A 25854-nucleotide genomic window follows, 5' to 3' on the forward strand; every position below is an offset into this window, starting at 1 on the left:
AAACTTAAGGGAGAGTCTAAACAGCAAAAAAAAATGAAAAAAAAAACATAATGAGGACAAAGGGGTTAGAAAAACCGAGTGAATGAAGGGTGTAAGGCACTGGACACGACAGGATGCGAAACTTGATTATCAACGCCAGGCCAGTAATAAAGTTTCACCAAAGCTTCATTGGCATAATAAGGAAACAGGAATGCTGCAGAGTTTTTCTTGAACAATAAATTTAGAGGCTTCTAATGGAGTATACATTCCCATTAATCTTTACAATAGGACTGATAGTCATAATTTGAAAGCCTTTAAGAATTTGTTGTTTGTAGCAGTTTTTTTTATTAGAATTTGTAAGATAGCTGGTTTTGTAGCATAGGGCGCGACTTTAGGGTGATAGAATTTTACGGACTCTTTTTTGTAATAGTTTGTTGGAGTGGATCCAATCTATTGTAATTAACAATTTGTGTAGTTGCCCATGTTCGACTGTCTTTGAATCTCGGCATGTTGAAACGTAGTTTTAACTGATTTCCTTGAGCTGTAGCCAAGATTGGTATCGATCTTTATTAAACAGCGGCTAACGTTTCGGCGATATCGCCTTCGTCAGAGCCTGGAAAACTCAAAGCCATTAGTGACCTATCCCCTCAAACGCCTCATCACCCTACAGAAAGCACCCAAACGGTAAGCAAACTCAAACAGCAACACACAGGCTAGTACTTACCTCAATTTGTGTAGTTTTTGTGCTTTCAACAGTCAACCTGATATCTCAAGAAAACACAGTTTTTTCTCTGTTAATTTGCTATATCACATTTGGCCTGAATAGAATGATTGTCCATAATTCAAATTTTTTTCTAGAAGTTTGGCGCGTTACATCCAAAACGACGCTTCCTTTCCTCTTATCTTTTCCCCTAGAATCACTTTATTGAACACATCGCTGAAAAACCACCAAGAAGAACCAAGGTGATCACCCGGCATAATTCATGATCCTAAAATCGTGATCAAGTCTAGTGAACTCGTAGCAGTAGGTTTAGTGGCAAAGTAGTCAAGCTCAGTTCGTTGTTCATATTTCAAAATAAGGGATTTCAAAATTATCATTTCATTCCCAGAATATTTGAAGTAGGAGTGTGTGGATTTCACTTGTATGCTAATTGAATTGATTCACAGCAGGCGAGGTTCTCTACCAAAAATAGGTCCTGTTTCTCGATATGTCATGCCTTTTTTAATAGGTACATATGTAATAAGTTGTCCCATAAATTTTTTCTACCCCTTTCTTGACACTTTATTTTTTATTCAGCAACGAAGATATTTCTCTGAACGGTCAAAGTCAAAGCATTTCACTCTTCGATACATTATTCTTTTTTCAAAACTGAACTGTACATAGAAAAAGTTGACGAAAAGATTGACCGGAAACCTCTGGGACACCTCAGTGGTGATCAGGATTTAAACTATGTGTTACGTCGTCCTTTAAAATGTGTTACAAGGTAAATATAAACTAAGGAAATGCGGCGAAGACGGATGGTGTGTGCAAGAGTCTTCTTAGGTTATAACTCTTGATAAGAGCTTGCTGATAAGTCGGAGCTGCGCTTTTACGTAGGTTTGCATTTGTCCCATTCGCAACTGGCTGCATACTTCTTCGCCCTTCGTGCAGAACAGATTTTGTGCACTTCATATTTCAGGATGCGAAATCCTGTAGCATTGATTCTGTTCTATTGTACGATATCATTCGCTTTGAAAGGGAAGGAACTGTCAGAGGATGTCATTGGATATCTTGGAATTCCATATGCAAAACCACCTCTGCGAGATATGCGATTCAAAGTAGGTTGAAGAATTATGTGCGTATTTTTTAAAAACACTATACTCCTTCAGTTTAATTCGTTTCCTATTTCTCTTATGTGTTTTGGGAACTATGAAACTGTTACCATGAAGCTGTGCTCAGCCTCACTAGGGGTTGAGGGTACTGTATTTGTGTTTGAGATTATAAAGAACGAACGATTATTACAAAATCGACATACATGCATGCATGCATTTCTTGAAATTTCCAGTACAATAGTTCTGCCAGAAGCGTAAACTCCCGCTAAAAACAAATTAATTTGATATCTAATCTATAAGGTTAAAGAATAAATCGTGAGCACACTTTTAAGTTAAAAGAACAGAAATAAGCAGATAAATAATGTGGAACAAAAGCCATCAGTGAAATAAAATAATAAAAAGATCTTTTTGAAGTTTTGTAAATGCACTGTTCGATAAGGAATTTTCATTCTATAGGACAGCGTAATTCAGTTTTTTCTGATTTCATTGACCTTTATTCTTAGATCATGAAAATTGTATTTCAAGTGCATAAAAAAGGGCATTTTCAACATCATTTGATCTTCCATTCAGTCGAGACGGTAGGGTCATTAAGGTTGAAATTGGTTCTGTATATGGAGATGGCGCAATGCTTCAGAATGTCATCCAACTCGTTTTTGTTCGAACTTCAAAGCAGAAAGTGTTAAAATCAAATCAATTACACACTCAGTCGAATAATTGCAGTGAACTGAAAGAAAACTCAATTTTTTAAAATGTTTTTTTCTTTTGAAAACGAAGAAAATTGCTGCAAATTAGTGAGCATTACACTTTCCATTACTGTTCTTCCCATTCTTTTCAACAATTTTCTACCATCGTTCAATAGTTTCTCAGCAATTCTTATTTGTTTCTTTTTTCGTACTTTTTCACTTATTTTTCGTTCTTTGAATTATGCAAGTCTTTCCATTCTTTCTGAATTTTTCATTCTTTATTCGATGCTCCTCATGCACAGCACAAGTCTCACAAGCAGTGTCAGTGGTTTTACCATTCCGAACAAATGCAAAAGAAAACACAAAGGAATCGAAAATTCCCCAATTTGTCCATCTGACACTCTCCAATTTTTTAGTCTGAGAAAAACAAGAATGAATGAAATTAAATAGTCGAAACACTTTACTTTGGTAGAAATTAGATCACGGAAGTTGAAATTTTTCAAATAAGTTGAAAAGGACAAAGTGTCTTGCGTTAATTAACCCGCTTGGGATGCTCCACCACGTTTACTTCAATCCAGAAGCGTTTGAGGTTTACAAACGCGCGCTTGGCCTATATAGTGACATGTGGGGCTAGCTGATGTGTCAAGTCGGCGTTTTAGTCCTCTGGTACCAAATTATCTGCTCTGTAGGGATGAAAGACTTGGCTGGAACTGCAGCCATTTCGAACCTCCAACCGATCGTGGAGACACAACGGAATCTCGATTGAGTTATATACTTTAAAAATACATCTTTCTACCTTATTTGCGTGCATTTGTCAACGTGAAGAAACGCTCATGACTTACTCCTGAATCCAATACATGTCAGCATGAACATAGAAATTGAAAGGGAGATTATCTTCCATTTATATAGGATTTTTATTTATCATTTTTAACTTGTTTGGCTCTTGACTTAATTTTAACTGTACCTAGTGGGCTTATTGCCGATCATTCGGCTATGTTACCGTTGGACGTTCCAGGTCAGTTGTGCACATTAAGAGGGGATTTCGCTGTTCTCGCTCTTCTACTGAGAAGAGATTGATTAGAATTTATCCATTTAACATTTGTTTAGGACCTCTGTGTATAACATTTGAAGTAGCACCCACTGAATCCAACAAAATGTAGAGATTTTAAATTATCTGTAAACTTAATTTAAAAATCTCCATGCAAATGGTAATCTTTTGCCGTTCTAGCATCGCGTTGTGCGCTATGCTTCATGCTTGGAATCCCATGTACCTTATAATAAATGGACGCGATGAGATATTTGATATAGATTAGAAATCGATTTATGCTGAAAATGGATATAGGAACAAAACCTAGTACATAGTTGAATTGCAAAGATATTTGAGTTTGGAGCAGAGTTTGGTTCAAGTGACGAGGTGCGACGTGAAAGGACGGACAAAACGGAAAAGGCTCATTTACAAGTATAGCTTGGGTTCTTGTTATATGAATTTTGCATTGTTTTAGCAGGATTTTTATATTGTTATATACTATTGCTGCATTTTCATTATTATATATAAATGTATAAGTATATTCATATATTTATACAGTTTGCAGTTTAGGACTCGCAAGTATTGCCCTTTGATGATGGTGGTGTGTACACAGAGTGGCCAGCGGGTTGTCCAGGCACGTCTATTGAAGGAAGAACTGAAGACTGTCTTTTTCTCAGCCTGCTTCAAGTGAAAAATATCGTCAAGAAGGTGTTTTACTCGGAGATTTTCCATTATTTTTCTATAAACAGTTTCTGAAGAATTTCACTGGCCATTTTTCTCTGTTGTAGTTCTCTCTGTCAGAATCTTGAAGTCATTCACGAGAAGGAAACCAACGGTGTCTCCAAGCATTAAAGGCAGCATACCATGAACGTGACGTGGTTAGGGAATCGGCTGGAAAAGCTAGAGATGGGGTTGCAGACTGCGGGGATCTCGGGTGGTTCAACTCTTCCCTCACTAACCGTCTTAAAAAAACGGCATGGAAGATTTTTGACGATGATTTCGGTAGCAAAGTGCCACTATTGCGCACGCGCCGCCCCGCATCCAAGTATGAACGAAGTCGAGGATTAATGAGGTTTCCTCACAAAGAAATGAAGAGGTTCCCACTCCATTTTCTACGAGAATTAGGAAGAGATGAGCGGAACCACCCCGGATCCCGCAATCTACGACTCTATCTTCCGCTTTTCCCGCGCTGATCCCCTTACCACGTCAGATTCGTCGCAGGCTGCCTTTAAAGGCATCACCCCACGAATCTGAGGTGGTACGGATTTCAGGTGGAGTATTCGTATACAGGATCGTAGATTATGAAGAGGTGGGTGATTTCGTACATTTCTTGCTAACTGGCGTAAAAAACGGCCCGGTAGATGCGGCGTGTTCACACGGCTGGCGCGCTCCAATCGAAGTCGTGGGAAATAGCGCGCCGGAACGCTCGAAGCCGAGTCTTCCGGGTCGTATCTTACGGCAATTAGGAAGAAATGGATGGAATCACCCTCCTCTCCGTAGTCTCCCATCCCGTATACGAATACTCCACCTGAAATCCGTACCACCTCAGATTCGTGGAGTAATGCCTTCAAACAATACCCACAATTTCAAAATCGGCTTTTGAATTTTTTTAGACAAACACCCTTCTCATTTTTGCAAACGACAAGTTAAGTGAAAAGAAGTTGGCTGGATTAGTTTCACCTAATTTAAATATTGGTTTGGCAGCCATCAGAGCAGGAGTCTTGGGTGAGATCCTTCACAGATCATTGTTCTGTTTTTTTTTCTCGGCTAATGAAAAGTTCATGAATAGTTTAATTGCAATTCTTCCAAATACAGAATTCTGAAATTTTTACGGCAATTTTCTTCTCAGGTTCTTACGGGAATAGTTCGTTTGGGGTTAGCGATGTTATTAATGCGGTGAAGTTTCTCAAGGAAAACGAAGATGTTCTTGGCATAGGCAAGATCACAGTGTGGGCAGAATCTTTTGAAGCTGAAGCGGTGGCATCGGCTCTTTCTGAAGCAGGTAAAGCTATGGTACTGACATTATACAGCAAAAGAAGAAAAATCTTCCGATTTATTGGTATTACTAATCAAAAATACTTGAGGCATTGAGAGAGCTATTTTGATAAATGGTAACGCAAAAACAAGAGCTGCAGGCCGCGACAGGGTCTCTTCGTGGACCGCGTACAAAATCGCTACTGAGCTTGAGGTACGCGACTGTTAGTTTGGAACTCTAGTTCTCTCTTTTTTTACCTACTATTCTCATTTAGTGTGATTTACCATCAGCGGCTCAGTCAACGGACTGCCTCAGAACCAAATCACTCCTAGAGCTTTATGTTGCTATGGAAAAAGTGTCGGCAAGTTCGCTGTCTATTTTCGGCCAAGATTGGATTTATTTTCTAAATTTGCCCAAAGAGATCCCTATTGCAACGCGTGTAGCATATCGACTACGGTGAATGCGTTCAGGAAGGGGAGTGCCGTTCGCTCTCGATTAGGCGACTGTAGAGGGAAGGAAGGGTGCACGTTAAAGGGAGAGATTGTGTGTTGTGATAGTAATGTCCCCTGATTCAAGAAATGCTGTGCCAGACGAGTGCTGAGCGTACGAGAAACCTATTTTGTTTTTTTAACTGTGATATAGTAGGACATCACCAGGACCTCCACGGATATATGCTCGCATGTCGCGTATGTCGAGGTTGAAACTTTATTTCTGGTAACTTACCAACTCAACATCTTTCCGTATTCTTTCTTTATGAATATCGGAACGTTCCTTGGTCACGCCTAGGATCTGTACCGGCACAACAAATACTGACTTAAAGGCATCACTCCACGAATCTGAGCTGGTACGGACTTCAGGTGGAGTATTCTTATACCGAATAGTAGATTATGGAGAGGGGGGTGATTCCGTCCTCCTAATTGCCGTAAAAAACGGTCCAGAAGATGCGGCGCGTGCACAAGGCTGGTGCACTCCAATCGAACTCGTTGTAAGAAAATAGCGCGCCGGAACGCTTGAAGCCGTATCTTCCGGGCCGTTTTTTACGCCAATTAGAAAAAGAATGGACGTAATCACCCTTCTCTCCATAAACTACGATCCCGTACACGAATACTCCACCTGAAATCCGTACCACCTCAGATTCGTGGGGTGATGCCTTTAAAGTGATGTGCAACAATGTTAGCATTCAAAACACTGGCGGCTTTTGCGTTGGTACGCACTTGCGAGTCAAACCGACCAGAAGCAGTTCGTGCAGTTGTGTTAAAGCGTGTGCCGAGGTGCGCCACAGTGATGGTGCGATCATGGTAGTATCTTCGTTGAAGTGCGAAAGCTCGACTTTCCTTGGATCTTGGCATAGAGATTGCAACTTGTCGATAGTCCCATTTAAGCAACAGAAATTCGAATCTCACGCCCGAGCAACGCTCTGATCTACGTGAGATTCGCGAACTCTCGGCATGTGGCGAGGTGAAGGTCTCTATCAGCGATAAGGGAGGAGAGTTTGTGGTCATGTCACGTGATCTAGACATGGCTATCATTGGGCAATACCTTGATGACGCAACACTCTATTGCTCTTCGTCATATGGAGAGTTCAAAAAACAATGTCGTCATCTCAATAGTTTGGCTCGAGACAGGAAAGGATGCGGGGTTACATAGAACAATGATTACACTTTTGAAGTACGAACTTCCTAGTTGCCCGGTTCTATACTTACTGTTAAAAACATATAAGGTCTCCCCTTCTGCTCTCCTCTCAGAAGATCCAGGGGTATTCAAAGTAAGCCCTATCATTAGCAATGTAGGCGGGCCTACTGATAGAATATCGTGGCTTTTAAACGTCATATTTGCCCCGTTGCTTAAGTATGTTCCCGCGCATTTATCCAACACCAACATGTTTCTTGAGCAACTTCGAAGAGCGCGCTTGGGAAAAGAATGTGTCATTGAGTCTTTCGATGTCACTTCTCTTTACACCAATGTCTCAAAAAGCGCTGCAATGCAATGTTCGAGCTACTCGCAGAACACCAAGACATTCTAAAGCTGTACGGGCTTTCCATAAGACAGATCATGACGCTCCTGAATGGGGTGAATGTCTCAAGTGCTCCACATTTCGCTGGTCGGGACACTACTACAGACAGGTCGGGGGCTTGGCCATGGGGCAAAGACTAGCTCCCACACTAGTGATTGCATTCATGTCCAAAATAGAACAATCCGTCCTGGAACGAAAACTTTACTGTACTGTCGTTACATTGATGACTGCTGCATTACATGTCCCACTTAAGATGAGATGGACACTTGTTTCTAGCAGTTTACGGGAGAAACCCAAAGAAAATTGGCTGCCCTTCCTCAACGTGGGAATACAGTGGTCCAACGGTGAGTGGAAGGCAGGATGTTTTCGAAAACCTAGTAGTAAAAACATATTAGTTCACTGTCTTTCTGTCTGTTCACTGTCTGTCTTGGAAAACAAAGAAATCAGTCATTCGGAACATATTTAAGACAGCCGTGAGGGTGACATCTGATGTCCAGGAGCGGATCGATGCGGTGAACCTAGCGCGGCGGATCGCAACCTCTAATGGTTACATTGCTGATGTACCTCGCAAGCCAGGTCTTATTGCGCAGTGAGATTATGCTAAGGAGGATGACTCCAAAAAGATCAATTTCTGCTTACCTTTCGTAACCGACGACTTGAGTAAGGCGATAAGGGTCAGTTTGGTAAGGTGTGGTTTCGATGACCAAGTGAGAGTTGTAGAAAAACCTCCCACAAATTTCAAGAAGCAATTAGTCCGAAACAGAATGTACGATCGCATTTGCCTGACCCCAAACTGTGTAATACGCCCATTTGGTAAGGCAGACGACTGCATGGTGTCTGGTGTAGTTTATTTGATTTCGTGCAAAACATGTGGTGAACAAAATATTGGCGAAACAGGGCGACCTCTTTGTGTTCGTATTAAAGAACATCTAGATGGGATGAAACATGCAAACGCAGCGATCCCTCTCAGAACCCATCGCAGAAAATATAATGAAAACGCTCCTTTCTGCATAGCTACCACCATCCTATCGTACGAACCCGAAGTTTTGGCTCGCAGAACTTTGAAGGCGTTTTGGATAAATGCTAAAGTCCAAAAGTCCAAAAAAGAGCTGGCTCTGTATCAAGACCTTTGCGTGTTTTGATCTACGGGGTCATATGCGGGTCACATCCTAACTGCTATTAGCGGAGTGATTTTATCACGCGGAGGTCCACTAATATCACGGCAAGGTGAGCACAACTATCTAGACTCTTTTGGTTTCGATTTTGGATGTAGCATCTTAGCGACTGATGACTTGTTCTAAATGAGACATTTGAGAGGAAATATTACAAATGATCTGACTTTCAGGCTCTGACGAAGGCGACGACGCCGAAACGTCAGCCGCAATAAAGTTTGTTAACAATCTTAGTTGTTGCTTAAATTGGACTATCGACAAGTTGCAAGGTAGCATCATTATCCATCTCGGGAATCCGATGGCAGCGAGCGAGGGTGTAGCCAGCCGATGGTTCAAAACCATCATGGAGCCAACCAATTCTTTCATCCCTCCGAAGTTGATGAATTAGCCCCAAATTTGTCCGGGTGGATAAAAACACTGAATTGATGTATCGGCAGGCTCGGCACCGTGTAGGCTGTACACGCGTTTACAATCCACAGGCAATTCCTTGCAGAAGTCAAACTCTTAGGCTTATCCATGTTCCGATCTCGGAACACAACAATTAACAATGTAATGTAAGTAAGTAATGCTCGACGCCACACTGCGCCTCCTTGCCACCCATATGGCAAGGAGGCGGCGCGTTGAGCGGGTGGTTGATCGTCCGGCCCGGCAAGTGGGCTGATGCTTCTGTGTGTGCTTGTGTTCTGCTTATTCGATAAACGTTCTACCACTGAACCAGTGCATCCTTATTGGGTATAAATCCCATATCTCGTGAGCCAATCTCACACGCACAACTTTCTGGTGCATCGCCCAAATAAAGTGCCGTAAAAGTGCAGCAAGCCCCTCAGCTGCCCACAGCAAACCCTTAGCTGTGCAACATCGAGAAAGATGTCTTTGGTTTTCCATAGAAAACCTATGGCCCATAGCGCCAAAAACTCTCCAGCTACTTCTGGAGAAATTTTCACTCTACAAAGAAGAGTGTAACCCAAATGGGTCAGATGAGATGTTTGAGGCATATTTGACCTCAACCAACCTTATAAAAGGTAGTATAAAAACTATCGAACAGAGCAGAAACTCAGTCTTTAGTCACTGATAGACAAACTGCAGATGGAATACAATGATTCCAAAACAAAAGGCAACAAAAAGGACCTCGAAAAAGAAATCGAGGGAATTGAAAGTGAAACAAAATTCACTGATATCATGGCAAGAGCAAATGAAATGATATTCATGCTAGAAGCAAGAGCCACAGAAGCAGCAAGTCAAGCTGATAAATTTGCAAGGAAGTTGGGAATAAATCGCATAGAAACCAACGAATAGTAACGCATCTTGAAGGTGCAAATAATCAATCGCCACAAACGGGAAGTGCCAGAACGGCAACAGATCAAAGTAGTGACGAAACCGTCAGCCCAGACGACGCAGTATGGCTGTCAGAGGATCATTCTGATACCAGCAGAGAAACGATCGAAGAAGAGTTCATATGTAGAACTCTAAAACCAAGTCAAATGAAACTTCCTAGGTTTTGGGGAGATGAAGAAGAATTTCCAGAGTTCTGGGCAGTCTATGAAACTTTGGTACACCAAAATAAAGTACTGAGTACAGTTGAGAAAATGCTTCTTCTCAAAGAAAGTCTTCGAGGAAAAGCGGAAATGACCATCAAAGGGATACAATTAATTCCCCAGAATTATAAATGGATGGTTGGAACTATAAAGAAAAAATATGGTAACAAACCTATAAATAGAGCAAAGATCGTGCAGAAACTAATCGACCTTCCATGTGCAAGGAACAATGCCGAGAATTGCACATATATTTTCGACAAAATAAGAATGTTGATTAACCAAATGGTATTGGCGGGCCAGGATATACCCAATACACAAGATGTCATGTGGAAAGAAAGAATACTGGAGAAGTTTCCGTACAATATTGTGAAAAATGTCCTTATATCGATCCAAGAAATGGAAGACGTGAAAGTAGAAAACGTTATGGAGCAACTCGAAAAAGAGATCAACGCTAAAAAAATTCGTTGAATCAAGATTAAAAGGTCGTTTTAAGACCGAAAACACAGAAATAAAAAGGAATCAAACTCTGCATAGGTCAGAGACAAGAAAAAATGATAGGCAGTGTATTTTCTGTGACAGCTCTGAGCATTCTGCTCATAATTGCAGAACCGTAACAGATATCCAACAAAAGAGGAACGTTGTGATTAACTCCAATCGCTGTTGGAAATGTTTCAGCGACCAGCACAAAGTAGGCCAAACTGTCCCCACTGTGGAAGGATGCATAGTCAAAGCTTATGTTTTACAAGATCATCCGAGAATGTAACAAATCAGCAAAATCTATTGCGCTTTGGTAACAATGCAGCAACAAACAACAGAAGACCCCCTACTGGCGAAATAAGAAGGAATAATGCCGGATTGCGCACTCGCACCTCAAATGACGTTCGTCAACGAGATCGAACTTCGAATGTACACACTGAAAATCCAATTCAAAGTGGTTCTTTCGTGAAAGTCGATTCTAACGACAATACCACAAAAACCAAGTAATGCTCAAGACTGCCGAAGCAAATATGTGGAATAACAAAACAGGCCAATATGAGCGAGTTCTTATATTTTTTGATACTGGTGCACAGAGAACCATAATAAACGAACGTACAGCAGAGGAATTTGGACTTCCAAAGCAAAAAACGGAAATATGCACCATGTCTGGCATTGGTGGCCATACTGAGGAATTTAAAACGTCCTTTGTTCCATTGAAAATCTCTACAGGTTTTGGAAAAGAGATTCATCTAACGGTACAAACAAAATCCGTGATAACTAACGGTTTTCGTTCAGCATATCTTTTAGAACAAGATAAGCAGTTTCTTCAAGATAACGATATTTATTTGTCCAATCCAAGATTGAGAGGTGAACACCAAAATCCACAAATTCTAATTGGATTAGATTACTACTACGAATTTGTTATGAGTAGCACTAGAACAAGACTACCGTCGGGACTATATGTTGCCAGAACATTAGTAGGTCCAACTCTTCATGGTCGCAGTACAAGTGCGGTAAATGAAACTGGCGAAGAGATTACCCATAGTCTTACGCTCGTTCAGGAGCCAAGTGAAGCAGATATACTTCAGAAGACTTTTGAATTGGATGGATTAGGAATTTCCACCAATGAATTTTCAAATGGTGAAAAAACATTTGAGTATTTTGAAAAGTACTCGAAAACTACATCATTTAAGAACAGTGTTTTAACTGCACCCTTTCCTCTTAAGGACAACGTAATCGATATATCCGATAATTACGCGATAGCATACCGTAGGCTCGAGTCCTTACAGAGACAGCTGGCCACCAACAAAGAGCAAAGATCGTGGTACAGCAAAATATTCAATGATTACCTCAAAGATACCATAATCGAAGAAGTACATGAACCAGTCAAAAACGCGGCTGGCACCTATTATATGCCACACTCCGGAGTGTGGAAGCCTTCAAAAACGAAACCTCTCAGATTCGTATTTGATGCATCCTCGAAACAAAGAGGTAAACTATCATTAAATGATATAATTCACACCGGTGAATCTTTCGTTAATAAAATTCATGATATCCTTATTCGCAGTCGAATTAGCAAGTTTATATTAACGTGCGATATCGAAGCTGCATTCACTCAGATTAGAATCGTAGACGAGCACAAAGGCCTTTGTCGCTTTCTGTGGGTCAAAGACATCAGTCGCATGCCGACAAAAGACAACATAGTTGTTTACAGATTTAACCGTTTGCCATTCGGCGTTACCGCATCTCCGAGCATATTGAATATAGCAATTCTTGCTTACTTAAATGCAAAGAATACCCCACTCTCACATGAAATAGCAAGAAACATTTATGTTGATGATATTTTATTGACAGCTGCAACTGAGCAGGAAACTTTGAAGAAGTATGTCGAATCAAAGAATCTTTTCAAGGAAATTGGTATGAACCTACGAGAATATGTGTCAAATTCTCAGATAGTAAATGAAGAAATCCATGAGGAAGACAAATCACCTTCTAGTGATATCAAGTTCCTAGGTGTTAAATATAACACAGAAACTGATCTGTTTAACGTGAAAGTAAATATTCCGTCGAAAACATTACTTACTAAGCGAGATGTGGTTAGTATAATAAATTCTGTATACGATGCTATAGGTGTAACTGCGCCATTGTTTATCAAGCTGAAGTCGCTAATGCGAGGAATCTATGACACTGGAATTAAGTGGAATGACTATGTTAATCCAGTAATGACTAGTAGATGGAACTCCATCTGCAAAGAGATTAATGGTGCAAGTATCAGCATTCCCAGGTCAATTCTCACAGAAGTGCGAAATCTTCACACTTCAGAAACAGATTTATGGATATTTTGTGATGCAAGCAATCTTGCTATATCAAGTTACGCCTTCCTGCGGCATAATGACACTAACGAGGTCACGCAATTGATTAGCGGAAAGTCAAAGTTGACTCCCAAAAAATGCCGGCAAACAACTCCAAGGTTAGAATTGCTTGGAATAGTTGTTGGAATAAGATTGGGAAAGAGCATCTTAGGAAATCTTGATCACTATATAGATCATTTCAATCTTGTCACTGATAGTGAAATTGCTCTACAATGGATTAATTACTTTCGAAAACTTCCAGCTTTCATAATCAATCAGAAAGACCGAATTGGAAAACTCAAATCTCTGGTTGAGAGCAAAGGCATTTCCGTGAACTTTTTCCATGTTCCAGCACACAACAATCCAGCAGATGCAGGGACGCGAGGTCTTACATCATCTCAACTCGACTCACACATCTGGGTGAGAGGGCCGCAATGGCTGGCTCTAGAGCCATCTAGCTGGAAACTACGCTTTATCGATACTTTGAATATAAAAGAAATTATGGAAGAAATGGAAACATTTGAAAATCCCATGTTGAAGAGTCTGAGAGTAATAATGATAATGCGAACTCAACGCTTGTAGATCTATCTAGATTTTCACGCTTCAAGACAGCGTTACGAACTGTATCTAGAGTTGCGAAAGTGCAAATGGATCAATCGATGTAATACTACTAGATTGACATCAATTGCAATATCTACAGTCTCGCGCTTTGACCCCGACTCGCTAATTGACTGCGAAGAGATGCGCTTAAGTGAGAAATTAATCATAGCATCATTTCATAGGAATTTCAACATGAGAAAACTGCAAAAAAGGTTTCCAAACCAAATAATCGTAAAAGATGAAAATGGAATAAGATACAAATCAAGAGTTCGAAATGCAAATCTACCTTTAGATACAAAAATGCCTATTTATATCGATAATGACTCTGACCTTGCTAGACTCATTATTATAGACTTGCATTGCAACAATGCTCACTGTGGCAAAGATTACATACTGTCTCTGGCTAGACAGAAATATTGGATCCCGCAGCCATCAAGAGCAATTAAGAAGTACATAAAAGATTGTACTATTTGTAAGAGATGCCAAGGCATGCCTTTTGGAGCTCCAGAGATGCCACCACTACCATCAGATAGGGTGACAATAAGCAAACCGTTTCAAAACGTAGGATGTGATTTTATGTTTCTCAGTAGTTTTATTGGATTTGTATGGCGTAGAGGTGTACCTCTTTTAATGAGAACAGACTGTGGATCAAATTTCAAACTTGGTCAGAAAATAATTGAAAAGTTGTTCGAAAGTGATGAAACAACAGGGAATTCAGTAATGAATTACTGTGCCTCGGAGGGCATTAAATGGATTTTTAACCCACCAGCATCTCCATGGATGGGTGGTGTATGGGAAAGGCTTGTTGGATCTGTGAAAAGAAGTTTCCAAAAGTCAGTTGGAAGAAAGAAACTGTCATTTGAACAGATGGCTACTGTAGTCACTCGTATAGAGGCAATTATAAATACGCGTCCACTCACAAAACTCTCAGCAACTGATCTTTCTGAAATTCCACTCAGACCTATTGATTTTCTACAAGGAAATTTCAAATTCTCAATTCCAAACTCGGAAATGTCCAACTTCAGAAACGATCCCACATTTGAGCCAGAGTTGATACAGACAGCTGCTCGAGCTTATGAAGCGCTTGCATCTTCAGAAAACATTGCAACAAAGTTCTGGGAGAAATGGAACACTGAATATCTTACTATTTTACGTGACAGCCATAGATTTCAATTGAATCAGAAACGTCATGTGAATAAAACCCCACAAGTCGGCGAAATTGTTTTGGTTGAACAGGAATTACTGCCCAGAGGACAATGGGTATACGGTAAAGTAGAAGATTTAGTACGAAGCGCAGATGGCATGATAAGGACCGCTAAAATTCTAATGTCTAGCCGCAAAATTTTGCAGAAACCAGTTAATAAAATATACCCTCTAGAAATTCGTTCAGTGCCTGACAACCAGCAATCGGTTGAACGAAACTCTGAGATCATGGATAATGATATCCATATCCTAACTACAACTCAGTCTAGGAATCATCTAGCCAGAACCTCCAAATCTCGCGCTTTAGACGTCATTCGAGAATTCGAAACAGACCTCGACAGATCGATGACCCCTACATCTGCTCGATCAACAGTATCCTGCCTAATAACGGCAATGTTATCCTTGTTTCTAATCAACCCTGATAATGCGCAACTAAACACCAGTATTACTTGTAATGAAGGTATCGCGTTTATAACACCTCCTAGAGGACAATTCGAATTGTGCTTTGGTCATGAATGCAAGTCATTCAAAAATGTTACGGAAGAAATTAGGTATACTCTTCCTGTTTCACCATTGGACAAGTCTGTAACGGTTAAACTACGTTTCTACTTGGGAAACGAAATAATAACAATGATCGAAAAATGTGAGCGTCATGAATTTTGCGCAGCATCTTCAACAATATTGAGTAGAGCACTCTTAGGAAATCCACACTGTTGGCCATTTGGCGCCATTCTTACTGTATCCATAATCTTGTACTCTATTCCCGCAGCAATGATTGGTGTGGTCCATACGCAAATGCCGAAAACAAAGGCGGAGAAGTACTAATGTACAACTTGAGAGCGAACTGAGTACGTTCAAACCATCTCCTCTAATTGCAAACACTTTAATAGTAGTCACTTTGTTCACTTTAGCATTCAAAAGAGCTACATTCGCTTGTCAACATGGTTACACAAGGCACACCGCAGAAGTGGTGTGCAAATGTCTATTCGAATTTAGACAAGAAATACTCTTTAACAGAATTCGCTCAGAAATCTGTATTCAAATCAACCACTTAAATACTACAGTGGGTGTGATAAGAATAAAAAATAACGGCATAAAACTCAATTGCAGCAAACTTTCACTCTTCTTCACAAGAGACACGATGCACAAGTTTTTTCGCACCATGAGATGCGCTCAGATGGGATCCTGCATACAAAATATTTGTAATAGAATTTACCCGAATAATACTATATCAGAATTAGATATGGCCTCAAAGTATCCAGGATGCATTGCATGTGAAGAAACATGCGGCGGTATTGTCTGCGGATGTCTTCTCCCAATGCCAGCATGATCATTCTTGCGTCTGGCGCAAGTACCAAAAAGTAAGTAAGTGTTTGAAATAGTGCGCTGCATGGAGTGGACGCCAACAGTGCAGGTCGACATCGAAATAACGATGTAGGAAAAGAAAAGTCGATAATTCTGACACCCTATGTCACTCATAAGTACGCTGAGCTATCGATTATCGCAGTATCAATTCAAAAACCACATTTTCCTCTAATGGACAGAAGATTCGCTGTTTCCGAAAATGAGGCACTAATGTTGCCAAACCATTTTAGTCTCCCTGTGGAATGCGAGTCATATATCCAAGCGAAAGAAGAATTTTCAAAATGCGAAAATCACATGGTTTGTACTTGTGAAAATCTAAAGGCTCCTAGAGGATGCAAGTGTCCACTAGGTTCTATTAGGAACGAGCGTAAAGAGATCACAAATGTACTTCCCATTAAAACCCCATTCACGGAAATAAGGTTAGAAGAAGGAAATATCAACGCCTATACTCACCAACACGAAACCACTATTGTTCTTGAGTCAAGCCTTATGTTCAACAGCGCGCATTACATCATAGAACAATCTTGTGATGTAACATTTGAAGAAATAAAAGGCTGCTATAATTGCCTTGAAAGAGCACAAGTTAAAGTCTCGTGCATAACTCGCATTAATGCCTGGGCAACTGTCCAATGCGAATCTCAAGTGTTCTCCATCGAATGTGGACCATCGAACAAAACTAATGTAGTATATCTGGGGTTTAGTAACGCTCTGATACAGCAAAAGTGTCATACGTCTTGCAATGGGCATGAGATCACATTTGATCTACAGGGAACACTTGTATACCATCCCAGAAGTAAGCGAAGTCAGGTTTATTCCGAAGAAAATAGTGAAGAAAACGCAAGCGAGTACTTTGGAAATTTTGATCTACCTGATCTTCAGCCACTCTTGAAGGTTCTTAACGAACACTGGAAATTGGCCCTTGCAACGTTAGGTACCATGGCAATAACAATAGGGATCACCTATGTGCAACCAATAGTATAACGATGGGGCCCACCATCGTTATACTATTGATAAAAATTGCCGTTACACTGTCAAAAACTGTTGTTTCCATAATAAATCCCGTGCTAAAATTGTTTTGAACATGTACAAGTAAGTGCTGTGATGTACTGTGCAAATAAGAATCGTAATGCGGCCAACTAGGCTATATCGAACAGATCAAATCATATAATAGTCAATAACATACGCAATAATCCGTATATAGCCATTACAAGACAACACCAGAGCTAAATCTGGTGGGAGGTGCTTACCTAGCAGAATAAAAAGCCGTTGAGGATAGTTTGGGATCCTTATCTGTGGCCAATATGGAAGACTTTTTCGACGAAGCGGACACGACACCCGTTTTTGCCCCTATTTCAGCCGCAATTCGTGCGCTTGCTCACCGCCTAGAAGCTACTCAGGACAATATTCTCCGTCAGTTGGATGCCATCGAATCTGCCTGCTTAGAACTTCTTAAGCGTTCGGAGCCACGATCTCCATGTGCCTTTTGCACACTGGAACAAAACCGCGACATGCAACACAGTGCTGGATGGAGCAGATTTCCGGACGCTGTCGTAAGAACGCTGCAGGCAGCCAGACTTGCTCTATGCGAGCGCTCCCTCAAAGAGAAACATGGGAGAGACGACTGCGGTGTCAATTGCGTGCATTGCGGGTTACCGCATAACACGCTTTTGTGCAGCAGCCGCGGTCGTCCCAGCGTTCTCTACAAACGTCGTCAGAACTAATGGTCCTCCCTATTCAACCTCCCACTACGCCCAACTGCAACGTGCACTCGTCAACTTAAGAATATTGGATTCGACACACTTTTTCCCTCGTAATGTATTGATGTATTTTTTTGTCGTGTCGCTGGAGTGTTCCGCTCTCGGAACACAACAATTAACAATGTAATGTAAGTAAGTAATATTGTTCGCCACACTGCGCCTCCTTGCCGCCCATGTGGCAAGGAGGCGGCGCGTTGAGCGGGTGGTTTATCGTCTGGCCCGGCAAGCGGGCTGATGCTTCTGTGTGTGCTTGTGTTCTGCTTATTCGATAAACGTCCTACCACTGAACCACTGCATTCTTATTGGGTATAAATCCCATATCTCGTGAGCCAATCTCACACGCACAATCCAGAAGGGTTGGTCAGCGGTCAAAATCCTGTGGGAAGTGTAAGGTCCCTTTTCCTTTCACCGTAGTAACACGTTACGCTAGAGCCACTCAGAAGCGAAAGCTTTCATCACTTTCACGTGCACTGTCCCATGTCCTTTTTTTTTAACGAGTTTTTGCGAGAAGTCTGTTTTCTTTTTTCGTCGATTCTGTGGATTACCTTCAAAACCATTGTCTCTAATTTTTTGTTAGGTCGGTTGGTATGGTGTAACTGAATTTATTTTGCTATTCACTCTTATTTGTAGCCTTTCGCGGTGATTCTCCTAATTCTTTTTTTACTTTCAAAAATGAAGTCATATTTCTAATAAATAGACGTTTAGGATACTTTCCGTCCTTTTGGAAGCCCACTCCGACCTCCCTCCTCTGATCAGCCGCTAATTCCAACAATAGTCGGAGTCTTCAAGCAACTTCCTCGTGGTAACTGTTACATTTTTATGAACGAGATAGACATCGATAGGTTAAGGATCTGAAAGTTTTCAGAATATCCTAATGATAGCAGCTTTGACGAAAAATATGGTTACACCGATTTTAAGCGAGCTCTTGCTGGACTGCTCCCCGATACTCAATACAGGTGGTGAAGAATTACTAATTTATTGATTTTTTTGCAATGTTCTCCTTTCGTGGCTGAGCCGAGCCCTCCTCGAACAGCACGAACTACCACGAAAGAAAAGAACGGATGAAATTTTAGAAACGCACCCTTGCTGCGTAGATTAGTCCTTCATCACTATGTGTACACACAAGGAGACAAGAAGAACACCTATTTCTTGTTCGAACAGATGAGGAAAGTTCGTGACGACGGTGTTTCGATCAATATAGTTCATTATTGTGCACTGTTATAGGCACTGCTTGATCGTGATTTCATTGCACCAACTCAGAAACTCGTTGACGAATTAAGGAAGAATAAGGTAGTTTGGTTCATGGTTTTCTAGAAAAAAGTGGCCAAAATTGACCCAGGAAATAGCCTTCTCTTTGTGGATACACTGTGTCTTTGAAACTACTAGATGATATTTTTGCAGTTTCCGGGTACGTGACATCATTTACAAATCGTTGTAAATTAATTGGAAAAGTCGTGCCTGAGGAATGTCAGCTTCTGTAGTGAGTTTGGAGGGATGATCTATAGATTGCACTATTAGAGAGGCTAGGAAGCGTCCCATATCATGCAGTGACTAGTCTATTGCAGTTTCCTATTCTGTGAAAAACAACTTAAGTCTAGTCGAGATGGTGATGCTGCAATGTTGTAGACGGGCCTACGGAAACTCAGTGCAGTTGTGCAAGCGGATGTACTCTAAGCGGCACAGTGAAGCTAGCGATTGTTATCGAGGTGGGACCCTCGTTAGCCCCACTCACCTCACCGCTCCGAGTCACTTGCAGCCGCTCCTCGACCGCGCCTCTTCGAGCGCAATCGCCTATACAACGTCCGCTAGGTAGGGTCCTCCCTCGATCCCAACTGCTACGCTCCTCGGCTCCGCTTTGAGAATATTCGAACTTGAATTCCCAAACGTAGCAACTACTTGAGTTTGCCAGCAGTCGGATTAAAGCGAGTAGAAGTTCAGTCCAGCTGCGTAAGCGTGTTATGTTAGTTCAGAACATTACTTCGACCTAACTTCGTCTGTGTTTAATGACCTTTATCCATTTCTAGAACCCCGTTTATCTCTTCGAATATGGCATCGACAATCCACCTAAATCCTGCCTGCAAGACGGAGGATGGGACGATATTGAACCATTCTGCAATAAAATGTTCCAATACTTCACACGCTTTGCTACGAAAGGGTTGGTTTTGTACAAGTCTATTCAATTCCGGAATAATTCGGTCGCATCCTCTAAAATTTCGTCGTCAGTCCGTCAACTCCGTCCAGTCTTAGGTTTCCACCATGCTCGTTAGCTCAAGACGTCACGCTTCTCTTTCTGGTTTGGTTGTCCATAGAATATTTTCTAATGTGAAATGTACTTTTTCGTCCGCATCTTTGCAGTTCGCCTATTGTTGTTGACAGAGATAAATCAAATCAAACTCCAATCGTCATCCAAAATTCGCTTTTAGAATAAACTTTCTAGACAACCAACGAAGAACAGCTGCGAACCAACGAATCCGACATGGCCGGCTCTTGGAACTTCAAAACGTGACTACCACGTGATCCTGAAGGTAATGCTATCTCTTTTTTTCGTCAACCGTTCGATTTTGCTGTTCTCAAACATTTCTCAGGCGGATGGGACGATTGAGTGGGAATCAAATTTCCATCTAGCAAGTACTCAGTTGTGGAACAATTTGGTTAGTTGTAAGATGTTTCGTTTGAAACTGCTGATGAGATTTTGATAGATCTTTAGTAATTTGTATGATTCTTCTTAGAATCGAGTCAATGAAAATATAAGAACCTGTTCTCCATGCTCTACAGTTGAATCAAATCGATCTGACTTGTGACGCAGTGCCGGAGGCGGTTGCTACAGTAGTGCAACTTTCGCTAGAGCCAATCGGACGGCAGAGCTGCTTCGCTACGCAGCTGCTCCACAAGTCAGGTCGATTTCGATCGTAGGACACATCCTTCACATACCATGGTATTGTCCGGCTTCTGTTACGTTTTTTTTTTGCAGCTACCGGCTTTAGATCAGCTAGAACTGAAAGGTAGAAGAGACGCCATTTTTGAAGATGAAGAACTACTGCACCCAATTGAACTGGAGGATGATCAACAGCAGTGGCACCGAAGAGCAGCCGAGATAGGTGGATTTGATTACACCGAGGAAGAGGCACTAAACGACCTATCGTTCCATGTCGAACTGTAAATATTTCGGTTGTATGACTAATCTTTAATAAAAAAAATTCGTGGGGAGTAATGCGTTTACAGCGAAGATTCTAAGAACTTGAACTGAGACCTAGTCTCAGATCTAGACAGACTTCTTCAATTACGCTCACTTGCCTTCCCGTGGACTCCATTTTCAGAATATGAGCAGATCACGAAAATCCTGATAAACGCGACAGAAATCTCTGTTCATTCTCGTGCATAATTTGCTTCGTAAAGTCAATTATTTGCTAGGTTCGCACCTTGATAGTGAAACATCAGGTAAGTTTTAGTGTTTGAATATCTAGTGTCCAGGTTTTTGAGAAATCAATTATCTTTTGAAATCAATCATTTTTGAGAATTCGAAAAAAACTACACTAAATATAGCATTTCGAAACACCTATTTTAAGTGTTGCGAGTAGCCGATCTTCCGTTTTCAGGCAACTGCTCGAGTTTGCTAGCGGTAGCATTTTATAGTCGGGTCAAAACAAACTAGAGCTTTGTACAGTTGTGTAACCGGCTGCGTTCGAAGCGGCACTGCGAAGTTGTAATCGAGGTGGGACCGCTTTACCCGGACTGCGGCGATGAGTGGTGCAGGGGAGGCTCCTTCATCGACCGCAACTGCTGCGCTCCACCGCGCCGCATCCCCGAATACTGACTTCGCACGCTTCAACGTGCTTGACTATTGAACTAGTTTTTCAAATTCGAATAGGTCTGCCTTTCTGATGTTAGAGTATTACAGCATCCGATCAGTTCTTCAAGAGTCAAGATGTTCTATGTTGTTGCTATAAAGATGATATTAGCATTCCTAACATAAAACGATAAGGATATTAGGAGACTGAGATGCAGTTTATGAGTGTCTGAATGTTATCGTGCAAGAAAGGAGACTGCCGATTACAATCCCGACTAAAGAAAAAAACCGAGTGAAAGAAATAGATTTTCACCTTCTGAGTCTAAAAAGAGTTAGGAAGAACGTATGTCAGGAAAGTTTTGTCGGTAAATCTCTGTGCATCTGACTATTTTGTACTGACAACTTACAGGTTATAGTCATCGTCCAGCAAGATCTTCTCACTACTAATGAACACTGGAAATAAGCTCAGCGCTTGAAAAATGCCTGCTCATATTTTCTGTTCTTCAGATGCATATATTCGGCCTTTTTCGGTGGTTGGAACATCCTTCATGGAAATCCACTTTGTAAAAATAAAGTCTTTGTACATGACACGAGAAAATGTTTGCTTCATCGGATTCAATTCAATGTTCGGGCGTCAAACTGCACGAAGGAAATTGCAGCTAATTCAGCGTTCCTGTGTTAAGGCCCTTCAGCAGAACAGTTTATCCAGGATAATGCAGGCGGCCGAAAACAAAGTAGGTCTTGTTGAACACTCTCACTTTATTCTCTGCTTTGTCTTTCAACAACGTGCTCTACTGTTTCCAGGAATTTGTTGCTGCCGTAGAAAAATTCAAAAAACTACGAGCCCGGTTCGATCAAAGACAGGTTCAGATCTCCAGAAATTGCTTGATGATGCATTTATCTTTTCGAGGAACATACTTGCAGGTATTGAAACATGAATTTGAGCTTCTCGTCCGCTTCGAGGAAGAAACGTATGATCTTTGGGGTCTGTACCAACAAGCCGTGGTTGGTAATGTGAATGTACCAAGTAAGTGCCGTACCATACGGGAAAGTCAATGTCTTTTTTTCTTTGCTCTCGCTCGTTATTTCAAAGTACTGACAATTTATATAGTTTTTCCAACAAACCGAAGTATCGTTAAAGTGGTGTCGAAAGTTGTCAAAGCGAAGCATTTTCGACACCTTCAGTTTTTTTTTTTTCATCGAGGTGATAGCTGAAGCTGCTTGTGAAAGTTGTGGAGAAAGGGTTCCGAATAAGGCAGACAGGAAAAAAATTCATAGATTGAAAAGGACTTCTAAAAACATGAAAACCATAAAGAAGCATCGGAAAAAAACTTTCACAATGGGAGGAGGTTGTTGTAAGCGTCAGGAAGAACAACAATAAAGATTATATTGTTGACTAATTCGTAGTACTTGTTTTGGGTTCATAGGAATTTAAAAAAGGAGTTTTCCTTCAACCCGCGATAATTGGGTCAATCGGTGTGTGACTCGTTTTGGGGGCCAAATTTTCCCGCTTCGAAGCAAAAGCAAACCGTTAGCATTATCTCCAAGCACTGCTTTTTCTCCGTCGTTTTCAGCTTCAGCGGCCTTAAAAGGTGGTAGACCACGAGTCTGACGTGGTGATGGAAACCGCAAGGAAAAGTAGAGATGGAGATGTAGATTGCGGGAACTGTGAGAGCTCCGCTCACGTCTCCTTAATCGTCGTAAAGAACGCCGTGGAAGAAGCTTTTTTTCACGACGGTTTCATTTGCAACGTGTCACCCTTCCGCACGCTACGCATCCGCGTGCGAAGGTTGCGAGTGGTCAAAGAATAATGACGTCTTCTTGTCAGCCTATTCAAGTAGCACCAATGAAGAGGGTACTGAGAGGACCGAGCCATTTTTTACGAGGACTCGGATCCGGATACCGCAGTCTACAACTCAATTTCTACCTTTTCCCATTTTTGTTCTTCTTCGAAAATCCTCCGTTTTATTCGTTTGACGCCCCATTGTAACCTTGTGGTAAAACTTATTAGAGTGAAAATTCAAAATAATATAGTCGAGTAGAGGAGAGATTCTCTTCCTAACCTTATGTGAAAGCCTTGAAGCCTTATTACCTTTCATCTCTGATTGCATTTTTCATTTGGGAAACAAAGGACTCACGACTCATTGCTTAACCTAATATTTATTTACATTTGTGAATACTTCGTAAATTTCTCCCCCCAGAGCTCGACTACTTTGATCCAATGGAGGAATCATGGATGTGGGGGTGGATAAAAGGCAATATGAAGTGGCACGCTTGGAATCGTTGTAAAGGTGAGTGTAACGTTCATTTTGTGACCGTGTTAAAATGCTGCAGATTTGCAGAAGTATTGTTCTCGTTACGTAAAAAATGTCCTCGATCTGCAGACAACTTCAATCATCAGAGGAATCGATTCTAACTAGACGAAACTTTCAAACATTTGAAATACCTAGAACTTCCCAGAACGGAGACAAACGATAAAACTCAGCATCAGTTGATGATGATCTAAGATAGCAGATGGCGTCAAAATTTGTCCTAATCCTTGCCTCCGTCAGAAACATAAATTCCGATATGTTTATATCCTCATCGTAGAATATATTCATGAAAATACGTCTGCTGCGATAAATCCGTACATGCAATGTACATGTGCATACGCCAACCTAAAGTTTCAGCACAGCTTCCGTTTCGATAGAAGATACCGTAAAGGAGCGCGATATTCTGACAATTAACGGATTTCGCTTCAAGGCATTTATAGTCGGTGCCGAATGTGTTCAACCGAATGAGGAAGTGACACGTATGCCGCACCCTTTTATACTTAACAAAAACTTTACCTATTTTTGACCTGTCCTAATCGAAGAAGTGCTGCGTTCAGCTGGCTTGGCACTAACGATAAGTATTCACGCTAGTGATTCTTTCAACAGTAGTAACATTTTTCATTTCTAACCTCTACAGCGTTGGTACTACTGTGATATTTTCAATCCGTTTTAAAGAAACAATTGGCTCATCTCCTCTTAGAACTACAATTAAAAATGTGTGAACATTTAAGGCCGAAAGAGTTCAGTTGTCAACCTGCAAGTCCCCAAAAAGGTTGTATTTGCATTGCCGAATGTAAAATTTTTGGCGTGACAAACGTACACACAAGTTACTGGAAAGTTACTGTTTCTGAGAAATGGGAGAAGAGAACCTAGAACCGCTTGCAACCATTTATGGATCATCCATGGTGTCATGTATTTAGTTTTGTTGCTAAAACTAAAAACATTAAGGACTGACTAAACAAGAAGCGATGAGGGCGTATATAGAAGGTGTCCGCTCACTAGAAGAAAGACTTCCGAATCTTATCGAAGACTGGAAGGATGACCAGGATCCACGTATTCCAGACAGAAATCGTTATGTGCCAATAGACGATCGCGAAGAGATGGGACGAATTACGGTGGCGGCGAAAGCAGCAAGACGGTCAGTAACGTCAGATAGTCAAGAGTCACAGAAATTTTGTAACACATGTTTAGTGAACGCGATAAGGTGAAAAGAGAAGAGGAAGAAGCAATGGGAATGTGGGACGAGTAGATGAATCACTTAGATGATGCTGAGTTGTTCTCTTATTTCCCTTCTTGTTTTATTTCGAATAAATTCTTTATCTGGCTGTAAGACGATGAAAAATAGCATGGAAACCAACGTAAAGCGATATGAAAGAAGATTTGAGGTGAGGATGTCAAATGTAATTAATTGCAGAGTCATAATCGTTGTTTCAATACCCCTTCAATGCCAACGAAGGCTTTTCCATCCATCTGTAATCGATAAGTCGGTACCAGACTTGTTTTGGAGGATAAAAATACTTATACTTATACTAAAATACTTTACTTCGATACTTTGGCTGGCCCCTACAGGTCACTGTATAGCTCAGACACGCGTTCGAGGACCTCAAACAATTCTGAATTGAAGTGAAGTGAACGGGTTGAATTAATTCACGCCAGACATTTTATCTTCCAGTCTCTATATTCCAAGTAAACCGTCAATTTCCAAAATATCAAGTGAATCTGACTAAATTCTAGTTGAGTTTTTCATACTTTCTGTTGCTCCGATGATTCAGCTTAGTCATTGTATGCACTAAGTCACGTGTATT

The 25854-nt window shown here is 41.0% G+C and overlaps 6 protein-coding genes across 9 annotated transcripts in view; all 6 read left to right on the plus strand.

Annotated features, from left to right (window-relative positions):
- RB195_018155 (uncharacterized protein) overlaps positions 1 to 7123 on the plus strand; it is a gene marked incomplete at both ends in the record, with an annotated part of 9011 nt that extends 1888 nt beyond the window's left edge. The window contains 8 exons of one of the 2 annotated variants that reach the window (XM_064185472.1): positions 1523 to 1572; positions 1659 to 1797; positions 4072 to 4209; positions 5115 to 5226; positions 5351 to 5503; positions 5586 to 5689; positions 5751 to 5932; positions 6859 to 7123. In XM_064185472.1, the coding sequence (XP_064041352.1) occupies positions 1523 to 1572; positions 1659 to 1797; positions 4072 to 4209; positions 5115 to 5226; positions 5351 to 5503; positions 5586 to 5689; positions 5751 to 5932; positions 6859 to 7123 (1143 nt within the window). Of the gene's footprint in view, positions 1 to 1522; positions 1573 to 1658; positions 1798 to 4071; positions 4210 to 5114; positions 5227 to 5350; positions 5504 to 5585; positions 5690 to 5750; positions 5933 to 6858 lie in introns of those variants that run through there. The other variant, XM_064185471.1, reaches the window with a different exon arrangement.
- A 203-nt stretch (positions 7124 to 7326) lies between these two features.
- Positions 7327 to 10665, plus strand: RB195_018156 (uncharacterized protein; the record flags this gene model as incomplete). 2 transcript variants are annotated; one of them, XM_064185474.1, is made up of 3 exons in its annotated part: positions 7327 to 7834; positions 8836 to 8976; positions 9974 to 10665. In XM_064185474.1, 3 exons carry the CDS (start codon positions 7327 to 7329, stop codon positions 10663 to 10665), a joined length of 1341 nt encoding a protein of 446 aa, XP_064041354.1. The 2 variants fall into 2 exon arrangements, with proteins under 2 accessions (XP_064041354.1, XP_064041355.1); XM_064185473.1 differs by having other exon boundaries at positions 8836 to 8931.
- A 515-nt stretch (positions 10666 to 11180) lies between these two features.
- Positions 11181 to 13607, plus strand: RB195_018157 (uncharacterized protein; the record flags this gene model as incomplete). Its single annotated transcript, XM_064185475.1, has 1 exon — positions 11181 to 13607. The coding sequence occupies one exon, from the start codon at positions 11181 to 11183 to the stop codon at positions 13605 to 13607; it is 2427 nt and encodes an 808-aa protein (XP_064041356.1).
- Positions 13608 to 13925: 318 nt separating this feature from the next.
- On the plus strand, positions 13926 to 15653 carry RB195_018158 (uncharacterized protein; the record flags this gene model as incomplete). 2 transcript variants are annotated; one of them, XM_064185476.1, is made up of 1 exon in its annotated part: positions 13926 to 15653. In XM_064185476.1, one exon carries the CDS (start codon positions 13926 to 13928, stop codon positions 15651 to 15653), a length of 1728 nt encoding a protein of 575 aa, XP_064041357.1. The 2 variants fall into 2 exon arrangements, with proteins under 2 accessions (XP_064041357.1, XP_064041358.1); XM_064185477.1 differs by having other exon boundaries at positions 14346 to 15653.
- Positions 15654 to 16364: 711 nt separating this feature from the next.
- RB195_018159 (uncharacterized protein) lies at positions 16365 to 17174 on the plus strand (the record flags this gene model as incomplete). Its single annotated transcript, XM_064185478.1, has 1 exon — positions 16365 to 17174. One exon carries the CDS (start codon positions 16365 to 16367, stop codon positions 17172 to 17174), a length of 810 nt encoding a protein of 269 aa, XP_064041359.1.
- Positions 17175 to 17494: 320 nt separating this feature from the next.
- On the plus strand, positions 17495 to 25298 carry RB195_018160 (uncharacterized protein; the record flags this gene model as incomplete). Its single annotated transcript, XM_064185479.1, has 15 exons — positions 17495 to 17743; positions 18656 to 18752; positions 18816 to 18906; positions 19024 to 19120; positions 19175 to 19240; positions 19975 to 20105; positions 20388 to 20475; positions 20536 to 20601; positions 20922 to 21048; positions 22245 to 22471; positions 22542 to 22601; positions 22662 to 22764; positions 23939 to 24028; positions 24998 to 25187; positions 25241 to 25298. The coding sequence occupies 15 exons, from the start codon at positions 17495 to 17497 to the stop codon at positions 25296 to 25298; spliced, it is 1740 nt and encodes a 579-aa protein (XP_064041360.1).
- Positions 25299 to 25854: the final 556 nt, after the last annotated feature.

Source organism: Necator americanus, chromosome II (genome assembly GCF_031761385.1).
Source record: "Necator americanus strain Aroian chromosome II, whole genome shotgun sequence".
Classification (NCBI taxonomy): Eukaryota; Metazoa; Nematoda; class Chromadorea; order Rhabditida; family Ancylostomatidae; genus Necator; species Necator americanus.